This window comes from Chroicocephalus ridibundus, chromosome 13 (genome assembly GCF_963924245.1).
Source record: "Chroicocephalus ridibundus chromosome 13, bChrRid1.1, whole genome shotgun sequence".
NCBI lineage: Eukaryota > Metazoa > Chordata > Aves > Charadriiformes > Laridae > Chroicocephalus > Chroicocephalus ridibundus.
This window is the reverse complement of record NC_086296.1, coordinates 5,076,785-5,092,822: the sequence shown is the minus strand read 5'-3', so window position 1 is coordinate 5,092,822 and position 16,038 is coordinate 5,076,785. Positions and strand designations below refer to the sequence as shown.

At 49.1% G+C, this 16,038-nt stretch overlaps 1 protein-coding gene across 2 annotated transcripts; it reads left to right on the top strand.

The window, feature by feature from the left end:
• The first annotated feature begins 972 nt into the window (after positions 1-972).
• Positions 973-14,318, top strand: TMEM120B (transmembrane protein 120B). 2 transcript variants are annotated; one of them, XM_063350978.1, is made up of 12 exons: positions 973-1,127; positions 5,386-5,504; positions 6,463-6,579; positions 7,377-7,436; positions 8,011-8,106; positions 9,147-9,236; positions 9,931-9,996; positions 10,954-11,015; positions 11,262-11,354; positions 11,799-11,863; positions 12,042-12,110; positions 13,063-14,318. In XM_063350978.1, exons 1-12 carry the CDS (start codon positions 1,059-1,061, stop codon positions 13,174-13,176), a joined length of 1,020 nt encoding a protein of 339 aa, XP_063207048.1. In that variant the 5' UTR covers positions 973-1,058; the 3' UTR covers positions 13,177-14,318. The 2 variants fall into 2 exon arrangements, with proteins under 2 accessions (XP_063207048.1, XP_063207049.1); XM_063350979.1 differs by having other exon boundaries at positions 12,042-12,114; positions 13,063-13,139.
• Positions 14,319-16,038: the final 1,720 nt, after the last annotated feature.

Below are 16,038 nucleotides of genomic sequence, written 5' to 3'. Positions count from 1 at the left end.
CCCCACTAACCACAAGTTCTGAGCAGGTTTCTTTGGAAACTGAGCACAGAGGCAGGCAGCAGGTCATCAACTGCATTTCAGGTGTCCACCCACACACGTATGAAAAGGGCATAATACAAAAAGGGCATAAAATGAGCACACAGCAGTAATACAGACCTAGAAAAGGACTAGGGGCAGCGTGCAGACTGAGGAGGGTCTCTACACCAAGTATTTTGGTTGTTTATGCTGAATCCAAGAAAACGGAATCCTACAGATACTCTTTGTGAGACAGCATTGCACCCATTTTTATTTTGGCTTCACACTTCCCCTCCCCCTTATACCTTTTTTCTTATTAATTGCTTCTTTTCCCTTCCTTTTTTCTTCCACGCTATTTCCATGGTTTTGCAACAAACCCACCCTCCGAGAAGCGCTGACACTGACAGCCGTTATAGCTCCTGCGCATCACACCCTGCCCTGTGCTCTCACCGTGAGCTCCAGGGAGCAGGGCCGCACACTATGGCACTTGCACAGCCCAGAGGCCACCAGGCCCCGCTCCCAGATTGCCAGTCCTGCCGCCAAACGGGTTAATATTGCAATAATAAAAATAGGTAAGCTGAGGAATCGCCTCATCATTTTCTCCTTCTGATCTTAACAACGTGCTGTGCCCGGGCCCCAGGCCGTTGCTGGGCCGGGCCGCCTCAGCCCAGGCCTGTGGTCACCTCAGCCAGGGGGTCGCTCTGAGGGGACCGTCCCCGCGGCACGGCGGCTCCGCCAGCACCACACGGCGGGGGCGGGTTCAGGTTCTATCTCCCCCCACCCCATCCCCACGCAGCGCTTCGGGCTCTGCCACCGCACGCAAAGGCGCGGGCGAGGTGCGGGGGCTCGGTGGGGCCGGTGGGCGGCGCCTGAGGGGACCCATCGCCTCAGGGCGGGGCGGGGCGGCGGGTAGCGCGCGCCGCCGCCGCGGCGCCGCGCCCAGCCCCGCGCGATGACGTCAGGGGCGCACGTGGCCCGGCGGCCCCGGTGCGGGCTGGCCCCGCCGCCGGCAGCAGCAGAGCGGGTCCCGCCGCCCCCGCGCCATGAGGGTGCAGCTGGAGCGGTGCCGGGGCGAGTGGCGGGAGTTGGAGGAGGAGTTCCGGCAGCTCCAGGTGAGGGGCGGTGGGGGCTCCGCGCCGTGCCGCGCCTCGCCTCGCCCGGTTTCGCGTCCGCTGCTTCCCTCGCCCTGCCCTGCGCTGCCTTCCCCGTGGCTGCGCGGGACGGGCGGCGCCGGGCTGGCCCCCAGGGCTCCCCTCTGCCCGCCCGGCCGCGCCGCCGCAAGCTGGGAGGGGGCCCTGCAGCAGCGGGGCCGGCAGAGCGGGGTGCGCGCCCCCGGGGTCCCCTCCGCCGCTCCGCTCTCCCACGGAGGTCCTCCCCCTCCGCCCGCTCCCTTCTCCGGGGTCCCCCGACACACACCCGGGGGTCTTCCCTCCGCCGCCCCCCTTCCGCGGGGGGTTTCCCCTCCTCCGCCGCCCCCTTCCCTGGGAGGCCTCGGGGCGGCCTCGGCAAGGAGCTTCCAGGGATGCGGGAAGGCTCGTCCCCCTCCTCGCTGCGCCCGGCGGGGCCAAGGGTGCACGGCGCCTCGTCCGCAGGCCCCGGGTGCAGGCACGAAGCGCAGCCGGGGACCCAACCCCAGAAACACCCCCGTGCCCCGGTGCCGGGGGTACCAGCTGCTGCGGGACATCCCAGACCAAACCGCGGCCGTGCCCCGGGTCGGTCCCATGAGGCATCCGAGGGGACGCCGTTCCCACTGCTAGAGCGAGGGCCGAGAAGGGGGACCCGGCGTTTTCATGCACCCGTAGCATGGCATGGGGAGCGCCTGCGCTGCGAGCATCCCCTGGCCCGAGTTTAATTTCCTCCGGTAGGATACAATAGTTTTCCCATCTCGCAAAAGTGCGTTGAGGGGCAGAAAGACCTCGGAGCTGCTTCTGCAAAAGGCTTTTACCTCCAGAAACATTCCTTTTCCCGTATGCCGTCAATGCTGTGCCCATACGCATGCTTTAAATTTTTAAAGATAAAACACAACCGGCTGTTCTCGCTCTGCGTGGCTGTTAGCCTCTTTTAGGCTGTTAAACAGAACGTGCGCCACAAAAAAAAAAAAGCGTGATTTCCAGATTTAGCTCCTTGTCTTCATTAAAAGTCAGTTCAGGTTGTACGCTTGTTAACAGAAGGAAAGGTGGTGGTTGGGCGTTGGGGGGGATCGCCAGCTGGCGGGTTTTTTTTGAGATGTGTGTGCACCTTCTTGCAGAGCACGCTGCTCGAGTCTGGCCTAAAGCACGGCAAGATGTCAATGACTTATCCCTGCCTTGGTTTCCCCATCTGTAAAAGGAAAGTAGAAATGCTTCTTGGTGGGTCACAGCTGCCGGTGGCACGATGTATAATTCCCCAGGGCTTAGTACTGTAGAGGTGAAAAGTTGGGATAACATCCATTATCTGAGAGCTTCAGGGCTCACAATCTGGAGATGGTGTTGGAGAAGAAGAGAACACAGTGCTGTCCTGAGGACATAACTCTGCTCCAGCTCCTCAAGAGGCTGGTGGTGCTTCTGTGTTCGTTGGAGGAAGGCTCTGTGCTCCCTAACTGCATTCAAATCAGAATGTGACGTGTTGGGATAGAAAACCCAACTCTTTAGTGAGAAAGTACTTCAGTGAGGGTGTCCGCTCATGCTTGCCCTTGCACGTGGCTTTTTGGACGTACCCGTAGCATCTCTTGCTCTTGAGGAGCCTGGTTTTCCTGGCAGCAGCCTGAGCCCCTCTGCATCTGCATCATCCCACTTCAGCACCCTTTTTGCCTGGCCTGACTCATCGCCGGCTGGAAATGCTGGTCCTGGGCCACGCAGGAGCTGCTGCTCGTGTTTGGAAGGAGCTGCCTGTTGGCATTTTCCAAGGTACTTTGGTCACCTCCACTAAAAGGGTCTCTTGTGCAGTGCTAGTGGGGGGAAAAAAATTGATGGTGAGCAGATTTTATTGTGTATTGAGAGCAGGGCCAGCCCCGTGGGACAAAACAATCTCTGTTTTGATGCACCCCTGCCCCATCTCGTGTTTTATAATTGTGTTGTAAGTTCTGGGTCAGGGGCTGTGTCTTCCTTCTGCAGAGGAGGACTTTAGACTCTGGTTGTAGCTCCTGCCCCCCAGGTGTCTGGCACGGGGCACTTGGGGCTGTGGTGGTATTTGGGGAACTCCGACTTGAGGGGCTTTGAAGGGGATGATGCTGCTGCAGCACTGAGCATCCCCTCGGGGGGTGTGAGATGGGGTTGGGGGACATCCAGGTTTGCAAAGCACTTCTAACCAGCCACATCTGTGGGTTTTTTACAGTTTGGTTTGCCAGGGCAGGACTTCCATCTCTGGAGGAGCAGCATGAGAAAGAGCTGGGGACTGCGGGGCATGGCAGATTTGGAGCAGGGACATGAGAAAATGCAAGTTGCCCTCCAACAGCTTGTTAGTTTAAACCCTGCGTGTGAACATGTGAAACACATTTTGATTAGGAAAAAGCCCTGCGAGGGCTCCCTGTGAATGCGATTTGTGTCCTGCAAACGAGCAAGTACTGACCACAGGCAGGGCTGTTGTGAGTGCCGTGGAAAATAGACCTCAAGGTACCTTCAGAAAACACCCAGGATTTGCAGCGCGGGGCTGTGCTGAGCTGCTGCCTGCCCTTCGCCTGCGGGCAGCGCAATTTCCACTTCCAAACTGGGCAGTTGCGGCTCCGGTGCTGCAAAAATTGTAAACTTGGGTGCAGAGGCACCTCTGATGTCTCATGCCTGGGAGCTTTTCAACTTGGGGCAAAAAATCCTCCTCTCCCTGGTGCACGGGTGCTTTGTTTTTCTGCACTTGTTGTTTCCTACGCGGAGAGAGAGCTGACCTTCTGGGCAGGTATTTGGCCTGTGGGTTACTTCTGTTAATGTAAAGGCAGCGCAGTGCGCCCTGCGCTGCCGGTGGGTCCCCCTGTAAGCAGTCATCTCTCTTGATGAATAACTAACTTCACTACAAGCAAATGTTATGTTCTTCTAAATACCATGTCAGTTTGGAATCATTATCCTGATGTTTTTGGCTGGCAGTGGAATTTACCAGCTCTCAACTCGCCTGTTAGTGTTTCCAATAAATGTTTGAACACTTTTTTGGCAAAGAGCTTCTTACACCCTTTGGACCAGCCTTTTAAAAGACGCTGTTGCGTGACATGTAGAGGAGCAGAACGAGTTACTGCGCAATCCAGGGAGCCCCGAAGTCCTGCCGGTGCTAAGCAAAGCCAAACCAATCCTGAAACAATGCGAGCTGCGGTGCCTGGGCATGGTTAGTTTGGTCATTAAGGTTTTTAAATTGGATACCAGGGCTTGTTTTGCATTGCCCCTGTAAATAATGAACAGCTAACAGCAAGGTCCTAACGAGGAGGTGAGCAAAGAGTTGTTTTGTATGGTTTTAGCACTGTGTTTATGCTCCAGGAAAACCAGTGGTAATTTTCTGTGGTCGTTGATGTGCTGACAGGTAAAGCAGCCACGCAAATAGCCATTTAACCAGTGCCTTCTCTTGGAACTAACTCTACAAACTCTCTTTTCCAAGTTATTGTAGAACTTAGCATTTGCCTGGAGGGCATTGTGTGGTGTCTGGTTAGCTCTTCCCGAGGTCTCCCTGCACTTGAGAGGGTGGTGAAATCACCGCAAAGGGCGGAAAAGCAGAGCATGTTTATTCCCAAGCAGAGGGAGGGGTGTGAGAGCAATGGGCTTGCAGCTGGTTAGCGTGTCCTCATTATGGTCAGTCAAACACCAATTGGGGGCTTCAGAGAACCAACGAGGGAGCATCTAATGCCACAGGGAGGGGATGTGTTCACTTCTTACGTAGGTTGCTTGAACATGCATGGGGTGGCCATGGATGGCAGTGGTGGCCAGGAGGCATCTAAACCCTGAGGCATGGATCTGTGGCTGGTTTTGTGGTTTTTGGTGTTTGGTTTTTTTTTTCCTTCTGGTTCCTCATCTGTGTTCTATTTTTTCCCAGATTTAATCTGGCTGTGAAATCAGAGTTCCTGCTCTGCGATTTAGCCACCCATTTGATGGAGACAGACTGAGATCAAACAGAGCATTTAGGGCTTCTTGACAGGCTGGGATGGGGAACAAGGAGCTCCTGAGTGGGAAAGCTCATTAGAAAGAGGAAATGAGATGGGTGCAGAGGATGCTTTTTGTTTTGCAGGAACTTCATTAATGTCTATTTAAGCCGTATTGGATCCGCATTGGCTTGGTGTCACCCCCTCCTTCGTTGTTTGCAGGAGTGTCTGTTGACTCCCAACAAAACAGGGGTTTGCTTGCTTCCTTCAGAGGCGAGGACCAAAAGCAATATGTAACCTAGAGGGGTTCTTCCTACCCATCCTCTCCTCTTCTTCTGCAGGAAACACACAAAGTTTACAGGCAGAAACTGGAGGAAGTCACCAGCTTGCAGACAGCCTGCAGCAGCTCCATACACCGGCAGAAGAAGACACTAAGGGACCTGAAGCACAGCCTGCAACGGTAATGAGAGACCTGGAGGGTGGAGGAGGCAGGGATGGGATGCTTCTCCTTCCCAAAGGGCTGAAATGTTTGGATTTTTAGCATTTTAATACGCAATCTTTGTTGCAGTGGTAACGTTGCTCCATGTTATTCTTGAGTCAGCTCCATCTATCACAGCCAGGTAAAATGTTTGTAACCCCGTGAGAGATGGAGTCCTGTAAATAAAGAAGATCCTTGAGAGACCCTGTGTGGGTCCGCATCCTTGCGGTATGTGCCGTACACTGCAAGACCGTACAGCTTTTGGTCCACGTGTTTTGCTAGGTGAGCAAAGCTTTGCTCTTAAGCCATGCTGGGAGAGCCGCATCAATCCTTGAACCTGAACGCGTAACCTGTTCCTGGGTGGATTTGCAGGAGGGAACTGTCTGTGGATGCTCAGCCAATCCCTGGGAGCCACGAGCTAAATTCCTTGTGTGCAGGTCTGAATACACCACCTCCCATACCACGGGTTGCTAACGCCGCTCTGCACTGCTCTCTGTTTGACATGAATTGGTAAAACTGCCGTTTGTCGGTAAATCATCCTGAAATATTTCATGCCTGAAGAGCTGCAGCCTCTGCAAGGGCAGTGCCTGAAATCACGCACAAAGTTCCCAAAGTGGAAAGAGTTCCTGCAAAAAAAGCACAATATTCCCTAAGTGCTCTGCTAGGGAAGAGGTACGGAATCCGGTCACTCAGCTGAGATGAATAGAGAAGCTGATTTATAAACTAGCTAGCTTAAACCTACAATGGCGTAAAGCAGGCAGTGAAATAAAATCACGGTAAGCCAAATGGTGCTGCAGAACTGTAGGAGCAAAATGCGCAGTGGCATCAGCTCACGCAGTTAGCTTTTTAACAGCGTGGTTTTTATGACAACTCTGTTTTCCTTCAAATAAAAAGGAGGTAAAAGCACGTACAGGAATATCTCGTGTCTACGTTCTTGCAGGTGCAAGCCCAGAGCGAGTCCTGAGGAGTTTGCTCTCATTCAGGAGATCAGCACCCAGATCAAGGAGAGGCAAAATGCCTTCTTCGACATGGAAGCCTACTTGCCGAAGAAGAACGGGTATGTGCTTCGCTGGGGAGGAACGTGCTCCAGAAAGGCTGATATTTTTTTTTTTTTATTTTTTTAAGTGTTCACAGCGGTGTTGTTCCCAAAAGATAATGTGTGTGTTGAAGAAATACGTGTAAAACTGGATTAGTCATAAATCTCTTGCTGAGCTGCTGTGTCAGTCGTATACAGAATTCATTATCTGGAAATTCATGTAAATGTACCGCGTGTAGGCAGTGCAGGTTTTCTTGTTAAAATAAAAGTAACCCTGCATTGGGGAGAGATTGTGCAATTCAGTATTTCACGAGGATGTTTTCCTATGCTAGTTTTTTAAGACTAAATCAGCACAAGAATTTTCTCTCCCTCTCTTTTTTTTGTTTGTTTGTTTTTTAAATAGTGTTTTCAACCAACGTAAAATTTATACTTTGCTTCAAGTGGGGTTGCTAGGACGGATTTCTTTCAATTGTCAAGGGCTGCACAGCCCCTCAGAAGTTTCTATCAAACTTTTCTTCCAGTTTCTCCCCATTATTTTTGGGTTTGGACAGTGCACTCCACATATCTCGCTCTTACACTGTAGCGCAGAAAAGGGGCCAGGAAAACAAACCTTTTCTCTAACTTCTTGGAAATGCTGACCAATCTTTCCATGTTTAAGTCCTCTTCTGTAGTCTGTCTCTCCAGTTTGCCTTAATTAACAACCTACAGCAAACGTGGCTTTGGCAGATATGCTGATATTTTCAGCTCCAATCTGGGTCATTTTACGGTATTGAAATAAAATGACTTACCTGGGGCTGCTCTTGGTTTTTGTCTTCCAGCTTGTACTTAAACCTGGTGCTGGGGAACGTGAATGTAACTCTCCTGAGTAACCAAGCAAAGTGAGTGAGCGTTTCCGTGCGTGTGAATTTGGGTTTCCCTGGGGCCATCCGTGGATGTGGGCTGAAGTCCAGAGATGGGAATGGGTTTCTCTTAGATCTGGTAAAAGACGAACTGTCGAGGGTGGGCGGGTCGGACCATGACACAGGGCCAGGCAATCGCTTCGTGCAGCTCTGATCAAGTCTCTCCATCACTGGCTTTTCAGCCCAGCCTGTAGCTTTAATTGTAAAGGGGGATTTTTTGCAATGGAAAAGGGGGTTGCGACTTCTAGACGTACAGTGCTTCAGAAAACAGGGACTTTTAAAATTTTTTTTTTTTTTTTTTTAAATCTTACTGTGCCAATGCAGAAACCAGCTCGTACGGATTTAAGCCATTGCCTTGCAGTGTAATGGCCGTGCAGCCCAGGCGGACCCTGCAGGCAGAACGCTGCCTTTCACCACCGTCTGCTGGTTTTTTAAACGTTTCGAGCAAAACCTCTGTCTCTGGGCTCAGCCTGTGGATTTGTATCTGGTTTGAAAAAAGTGAAGCCGTGTTCTGGTGAAACACCCGTTTGTGTCTCTCTCTGTTCCCTTCCAGGTTTGCCTACAAGGACGAGTATGAGAAGTTCAAACTTTATCTGACTATAATCTTGTTACTCGGGGCTGTCACCTGCAGGTTTATTCCCCACTACAGGTAAGCCTGCATTTTCACTTTTAATCAAATATTTTGAATAGAAGTGTGCTGGGTTTGAACTAACTGTTCTCTTCTGTTAAGGATGGTGAGATGGGCTCTGGCAATGTTTAGGCTTTGAGTAGCTGGACAGCAGGACAGCTTTTACACCTCTTCAACAAGTGCAAGACCTGTATTTTAGCTACTTGCTTTTCCTTCTTCAACTTTTTTTGGAGTCTCTTGTAACCGAGAGAAGTCCAACATTGCGTTTCCTGATCTGTTGCTTTTCTGGCATCGTGCCGTGCTTCGGAATGAGCGGCTGGTTTTGCTTGTAGGTTGTCCCAGGCAGGGACTGGCACCGTGCTGCAGCTCTGGGGTTGCAAATGCAACCAGAGAGGATTTGCATGAAGTTATCGGACCTGAAACATTATCTGTAGCTCACAGATAAAGTATCTTAGCACCAACAAGCTTCCGGTATTCAGTTTTGCTTAAAAACCAGGAAAGTGTTGGAGCCAGGTGCTTCCACTGAGGTCTCTCTGGGTCTGGGTGAATGCAGGATCATCAGGGTGATGCTGCCATGTGCAGAGGCTGCCACAAATTCCCTTGGCTTCAGGGGTCTGCAAATGGCAAAATAAAGGCTTTTCTTCCCCCCAGAGTGTAATGCTCTTCTGCTCTTTTAGTTGATTGGATTTATATAGATCTCATGGAATCTACTCATTGAATTAGCCTGGAAATGCCTCTCTAAATTGGATCATCCGCTGCTTCCATGGTGCTTTCTCTCCTTCAGAAGGAATTAATGTCATCTCTGCGTACCTGCTTATCGGCTCAAGATCTGCAGTGTTATATCACGGGGCACTTCCCGGAGGAAAGGACTCTGAGCCCGGTGCTGCTGCCGATGCGCGTGGCTCTGCATGTGGATTAGAGATGTTCAGGACTGAGACTTTGTGTCCATGGCCTCACTTGGGCAAGGGGACAGAGGAAAAATACTGGTTTTTTGAATGTGTCTTTATAATTAACAGGTTGGGGTTTTTTTTTTTACTGTGTGGGGTTTTTTTTTTTAACAGGGTTACAGATGAAGTGTTTAACTTTCTGTTAGTGTGGTATTACTGCACGCTGACGATACGGGAAAGCATTCTCATTAGCAATGGATCCAGGTACCGTGCCACCTGCAAAAACTATTTAAAGTGTGAAATGTCCTTAAAAGAAAAACAAGCCACAAAAGCAGATTCAGCTTGGTGTTGAAGCCCAGCAAATCCGAGATGCTGATGTGTCTCTGCAGGGTCTGTTGTCTCCATCCGTCTCCCTGGTCACTTCCAAGGGCAGATGTGGCCACCTGAGGTTTGAGGAGGGAGGAGAAGGTGCAGTTCCTAACTGTTGGCTCAGTTTCCAAGGCAGCGCCGTCCCTTGCTCACTTCACCGTTATTTTCTGAGCTTTCTACAGTGTTCGAAACAAACAGCCACCTCATAGGAAGGACTTGGAAATGTCACTTATTTGCATGGCACGGGGAGGAAAAAAAAGGGTGTGTGGGTTGAAACTTGTGCATCATTAGTCACCACGGTACCTCGTGCTGTGGGAACTGCTGCTGCTTGCTGTGCTGGAGAGCTTGTGGGAGCACGCAAGGTGTGCCCTGGTCCTGAGCCTCCCTCCGGCAGTCGTGGATTTGTACCCGTGCCTAAGCCATGTTGCCAGGACAGCGCTGTGCAGCACCCCTTTTGCTTGAGTTGAGCCGTATGTTTTGGTCCGTCCTTCCTCCTCCCCCAACTCAGGAGCATTTTTTGTCTGTAAAGCCAGACTTACAGTGCTAAAATCCATGTTTCTCGCCTAACTGCCCCGTTTTTTCTGTTCAGGATCAAAGGCTGGTGGGTGTCGCATCACTACGTTTCCACGTTCCTGTCTGGAGTAATGTTAACGTGGTGAGTCCGCTCTCGCCTGCTGGAGGTGCTTCAAGCCTGTTTCACACTGTTTGCATCACCTGAGCATTTAAATCCAGCGTGACCATGAAGCTGTGGCCACGCAGGCACATGGCGAAGTATCAGACTTTATATTTGTCTGATGTTACAGATGTTTTCAATGATAAACACGACACTGCAAGTTTGTATTTACATAGCCGATTTAAAAAAAAAAAAAAAGAAACCCAAACCCTAAGCTGTAGTTGCGCTGATGGTAGCAAAATCTCCTGATTTCTGTCTCTGTGTAACTAAGCAAACAAGCAGCACTTTGCTTTAGAGGGAGGACACCACAAAATGAGTTCTGTTTGGTGGCTTTATTGAACCCAGATTACAAAGAGTATAAAGCCAAAACTGCTTCCCGCGGGTGGTGGTGTTGGTCCAACAGCACAGCGATACACCCCCATTACAGCCACCGTGCAGCCTGGCTCAACTTTGGCATCCACCGATTAGTAATAATTAAAAATTGTTTTAAAACAACAAATGTTTCTGCTCCTGAGTATGTAAGGGGATGACACGGTGGCTGGAGCAGAAGGTGCCGTGTCCTCTGTCTATCCTGAACTACCCTTAGGAGCAGCAGCACAACCAGCCCCATCTCCACCGCTTGGATTCTTGATGCAGACGCTGCTGAACGGCTGTGATTGCTGCCCAGAGAAAACTGCGATAAGCAAATGAATAAGAGGGGGCAGCATTTAAACACGTCGGGGAGGGGAAACCTAATCAACGAGAGCGCTTCCTACGCGCTGGAGTTGGGATGTGCGGCTGTAGCACCTTCTCTGGGCTCCTGATGGGGTGGAGGGGGCTGGGTACCAGCTGCTCGCTTCGTTTGCTGATGGGATGCGGTTTGGCTGAGAAAGGGGAAGGGCGCTGCATCGTATGCTTTGTTATCAAACAAATAAACCTCCTTTTGTATTTTGCTTTTAGGCCAGATGGACTCATGTATCAAATGTTTCGCAGTCAATTTTTAGCATTTTCAATATTTCAGAGTGAGTATATCTTACCTTGCTAATTCACGGGATAAAATAGTTTTGTATCTTGTGTGCTTAGAAGAAAACACTTCTGCTTGGTAAATACTGGGGTATTAAACTGTAGAAATATAATGATAGAATAAAAAAATACAATGTACAAATATAAACAATAATTAAATCTGTTGGATTAAACATTATTAAAATAGTTCGATATATTTATCATACTTCTGAATAGCCAATGCAATGATGTTTTCTTTCCTCCAGGTTGTGTTCAGTTCCTACAATATTATTATCAAAGGGGCTGCCTTTACAGACTCCGTGCTTTGGGGGAGAGGAACCACTTGGACCTTACAGTAGGTGAGGTTTTCTGCAGTACTTCTGTTTGCACAGTTTTGGCGCAGTTTTTAGATGCAGCGATAGGGAGCGTGTGATGCTGTGTGTGATGCTGTGTGGCCTCCTGAGAGCGAGCTCTGCAGAGCTGCCACCCCCTACCCTGCCGACGGCGTCCTGTGGCAGGAAGGGGAACCGGGCTTTTATCCCCCTCCTCGGGTCCTGGGGTTTGGGGGCAGAGGGCTCTGCTCTCCCTCAGCCCTCGAGGGGGCTAAGATGGAGGTTTTGGTCACCCCCATCTTCATGCTTCTCCCATTACCACACCTTCAAGTCTATAATTTACATCAGATGGTTATTGCAGAGCAGGACAGGAATAGTCCTTATGGGCTGGTTGGGGGGGTTGGGGAGGGCTGCAGCTCTGGTCCTGGCTCTCTGTGCTCACTCTCTGCCTCTTCTGTTAACCTTTTCCAGAAGGATTTCAGTCCTGGATGTGGCGGGGGCTGACGTTTCTCCTTCCCTTCTTGTTCTTTGGGCATGTAAGTTGGGCAATCCTGTTCTTCCCTCTGCCGCGTGGAACCTGGGGTGGGGGGTTCTGACACTGCAGTGGCAGCACCATAAAAAGGTGCTTTGGATCACACGCACACGTGACAAATGTTTCTAAGGTTTGGGGTTTTTTTTGCTAGCAATGAAATTGTCTTTTTTTCCCCTTTTTAGTTCTGGCAGCTATATAATGCAGTCACGCTTTTCGGATTGTCGAGGCATAAGGAGTGCAAAGAATGGCAGGTAGGTGTTGGTTCTGCTCAGAAAAAGCACAGAGCTGGGGGAGAGAGGGTGTTTAATTACATCCTTAAAGACATTTGGGCATCTGACCCTGTCTAAATATATCGAGATGATGTGGCACAGAGCCTATACAAGAGCACTCAAATAAATGTGAGTTACCATAGGTAAATTTGCACCCACGAGCGACCGCGCAAACTGAAAGGGGAAGAAAATACATGTGGGTAAAAATCTCTCCATATTGTTTGTGCATACAGGCATTTAATAGCAGTGGCTGCTGGTGGTTCTTTGTGGCTGATCCGTGGGTTACACATACAAAAACATGATGGCAGTGAATCACTTCAAAAACATATTACCCACTTTGTCGCCCCGCTTGTAGGGATCTTTCGACTTGCTTTCTCAGTTGCTGTCACCCATCAAACATGTCTGTCCGTTTTCCAGCTACACAGTTGCTCCTGCAGATCCAGATTGGGTGGTGTCACGTGTGCAGATAACGTGATGGGCTTTATTTTGGTCAGATGTGTCTGTAGCTGGTGTGCTCGCTTTGGTCACTGGTGTAACAGCAGGAACGCAGCTTCCCGCAGAAACGCGTCCTTCCCCCACGCCTGTGCCACTGCCGTTCGATGAACGTGCTTGTAGCGTAATGCTAATCCATTAGATTGGTCTTAATGATTTGATTTTACTGACTGGTAGAGTCCAGCAACGTTGAATATAATCCATGTTGTAATATTAAAAAGCAGTAAATGCTACTTAAGTGATCCTGATGAAAATATACGTCCTGTCGACGCACGCAGCTGGATGCATGACTGTGTGTTTGGCTATGATCTTCTCTCCTCGTGTGCTAACGAACCCCTGCACTTGCCAACAAGCCCCATCAGAGCTCGCTTAAATGTGGCCAAACAGTACCCTCAGCTCTCACCTTGCCCTCCCCTCCCCACCCCTTTTTCTCCATTTTCAGGTTTTTGTGTTGGCTTTCACGTTCCTGCTGCTCTTCCTCGGGAACTTCCTCACTACTCTCAAAGTGGTGCACACTAAACTGCAGAAAAACAAAGACAAAATGAAGAAGCTGTGACACTCCCCCCCACCCAGCCTCCCCGGTGTGCTGGCTGTCGCCCTTCTGCCCGCCGGCTTTGGGACGGATCCTGCTAAACCCCAGCTTCGCGATGGACGGGCTTGAAGGACTCGTCCGTCCCTGCGTTCCGTGAAGGATACGGACTCTGCCAGCACAGACTCAGTATTACACAGCATGGCTCTCCAGTCCGCAGTCCTGCTATTTATGTATATTTAATACAAAACGTGTTCGCTTTTGGGGTGGGTTTTGTTTTTTGTTTGGTGTTGTTTTTTTTTTTTTTTGTGTATATAAAGCAACATGCACCTGCCTGGCGCAGTGCCAGCGTTGGGAGAATGTAGGATCTACTGTAATTCCAATTCTGGAATGATATTTAACACTTTACAGTTTTATTATTTAAATTCTGGGTATTGGATTTGCAAAGACTTGTGAACACTCCAGGTGGATCAGTAATACAGACCCAATGTTGGTTTTTTTTAAAGGCATTTGTTTAAGGCATATTTTCAGTGGCAATACTAACCTGTGTGTTACTGTGAAAAAAAAAAAAAAAATGATGCCCATCTTTGTACCATACTGCTGCTATATACACTTTTAAAAAGCTATTTAAAGAGGAGTTATCCTCTTTTAAAAACAAAAATAAGCAAGCAAAATGAGTTGTTAAATGGCAGGGAAGTCCGCTAGCCTTCCTCCAGGGAGACCAGGTCATCTCTCCAGGCCTGGACAAGACCTAAAATAAACCATTCAATATGCAGCTGCTTCAGCCCCTTTTTAATAACAAATATGCTGCCCTTCGGGTTTTTTTTTTTTCAAGACACCGTTTTTTTTCCTTAAAATGAACTTCATCAGTGGCAAAAGTGCAGTTGCACTTTGGTTTCTGTTTCCAGTGGTTTTTTTGTTCCCTGTGCTGTCCTGGAAAGGGAAGGACGGGCTGAGCAGAAATATTAAATACTTTCTTTAGATGCTGCGCTTGTACCAATAATTAAGCGAATGTAAACACACTCGGTCAGAAGGAACACGGAGGACAAATCCCGACTCCCATCCTGCTTAACTTCTTGTGCTGCTTGAACTTAAAACTTACTCATTCAATTGAGCTTGTTTTGGGTGCTTTAACATCTGTGCCTCCGAGGGCCCGCTCCAGTGTTGTGAGCTGCTGCGGGCAGCGTCGTTCCCAAAGGCGAAGGTTTCCTTTGAGCCAGCACAAAGCCCAAATTGGGCAAATGGCTTTGGCAGGGTGCAGTCCAAAAACGATGCCTGTCTCCCGGTAAGCGCGCTCCTGGAGAAATACATATGCACTACAGACTCAAAATGGTTTCATCAGTTCTTCTGTTGCTGTGAGACCAGCAAAATTACCTTTACAGTGTTACTGTCCCGTGGGCATGAAAATAAATTGCAATTTGCATATTTTGAACAACTTTCACACTACCTGGGCTGTATCTTGCTGTGTTAACTTTTGCACACCCTGTGAGGTTGTTTTTTTTTCAATCCTTTGAACTCTCCAAATGGAAATTGTTTTATTTTGAGGGCGATGCTGGAACCTGCCGGATGTGAGCAGTGGACCTGGTTCTCCAGGGGTGGGGAGCTCTGCACGCGGTGAGTAACTTGAGTTTTGCAGCATGAGAAACTCTGATTGATTAAAAAGAGCAAGAGATTCCTGCCGCGGAGCTGAGGGTAAACAGGGTAACTTCCTGCGCGTTGGTGTTTCAGTTTCATACTGGGTAAGGTGATGTGTGGTTGTGTGCGGTTTACTGACAACTGTTCTTGTGGAGAAAGGGCTGCAGAGTTCTTCAAGATTTTTCTGTAGTCAAAGATGTGCACAAACTTGTGTGTTGTTTTGTTTTTAATTTTCCATTTTAAGCTTGTAGGGATTCACAAACCCAAATTAAATCAAAACAAGTTGGGAGAAATAATAATAAAAAAAAGGTAAGATTTCAAGGATCAAAATCTCTTTACCCTGCATGTAAAATAATGACAATGGCTCACTCCAAAACAGATATTCTCTCAGCTGGTCGTGTAACCAGCAGGGGATAAAGTTGCAGGAACTCTGGATGATGTACAGTTATCAGGCTCTATGTGCAAGCATTTGTCTAAAAGCAGACTCCTGGCATGCACCGCCTGAACTTTCTGGCAAAACGTTGTGTCTTGTTGCCGTTACCCAAGTCCTGCATGTTCACCCTTAGCACGGGCTGTAGTTTGCCTCGTACAGAAAGCTTTCAGCAGCACCTGGACGGCAAAATCCTCCTTCCCCGTACGGGTTTGGTTCATACAATGGCGACAAACTAGTGACTGCTCCTGAGATGCGTGCTCTCGCTGCATGGGATGTGCAAAAGAAGTAGATTTGAGGCACATGTACTAGGTTGTGCAGTGCGGGAGCATCCCTCACCCTTCAACGGACAACTACCACCTTCACCGCGAAAGGGAAAATTTTAATTTATAGCAGTGGACACGATTTCATCAGTTAATGAACATGAACTTAGTATTTCCCCTAGTATGCACCAATGTTTGCATCTGTCATGTATTAAATAAGCTATATAAGTTTATTGTAAAACTGACTTTATGTTACACATAGTTGCTGCTTGGAGTACTTCTAACTTGGAGTGCTGTAAATATTTTCTATGATACTGCATTTCTGAATTGGAGCAACCGATGCATTTCCATTGATAAAAGGGAATATTCCATTCCCTTTTCTATTACAGCAGCAGTCCTTGCAAGGAGACCTCTACAAGTGTAGCTCGGCAAAGCTGGGCCAGTGGTTCAGGGGGAGTAGTGGATGCTCCGTCTGTGCACTCTGGGGGCAGCCTGAGGCCAACTCATACCACTGCCACCAAGTAAATTAATTTAAAAATGTTGAGACAGAACTCTGTCTCT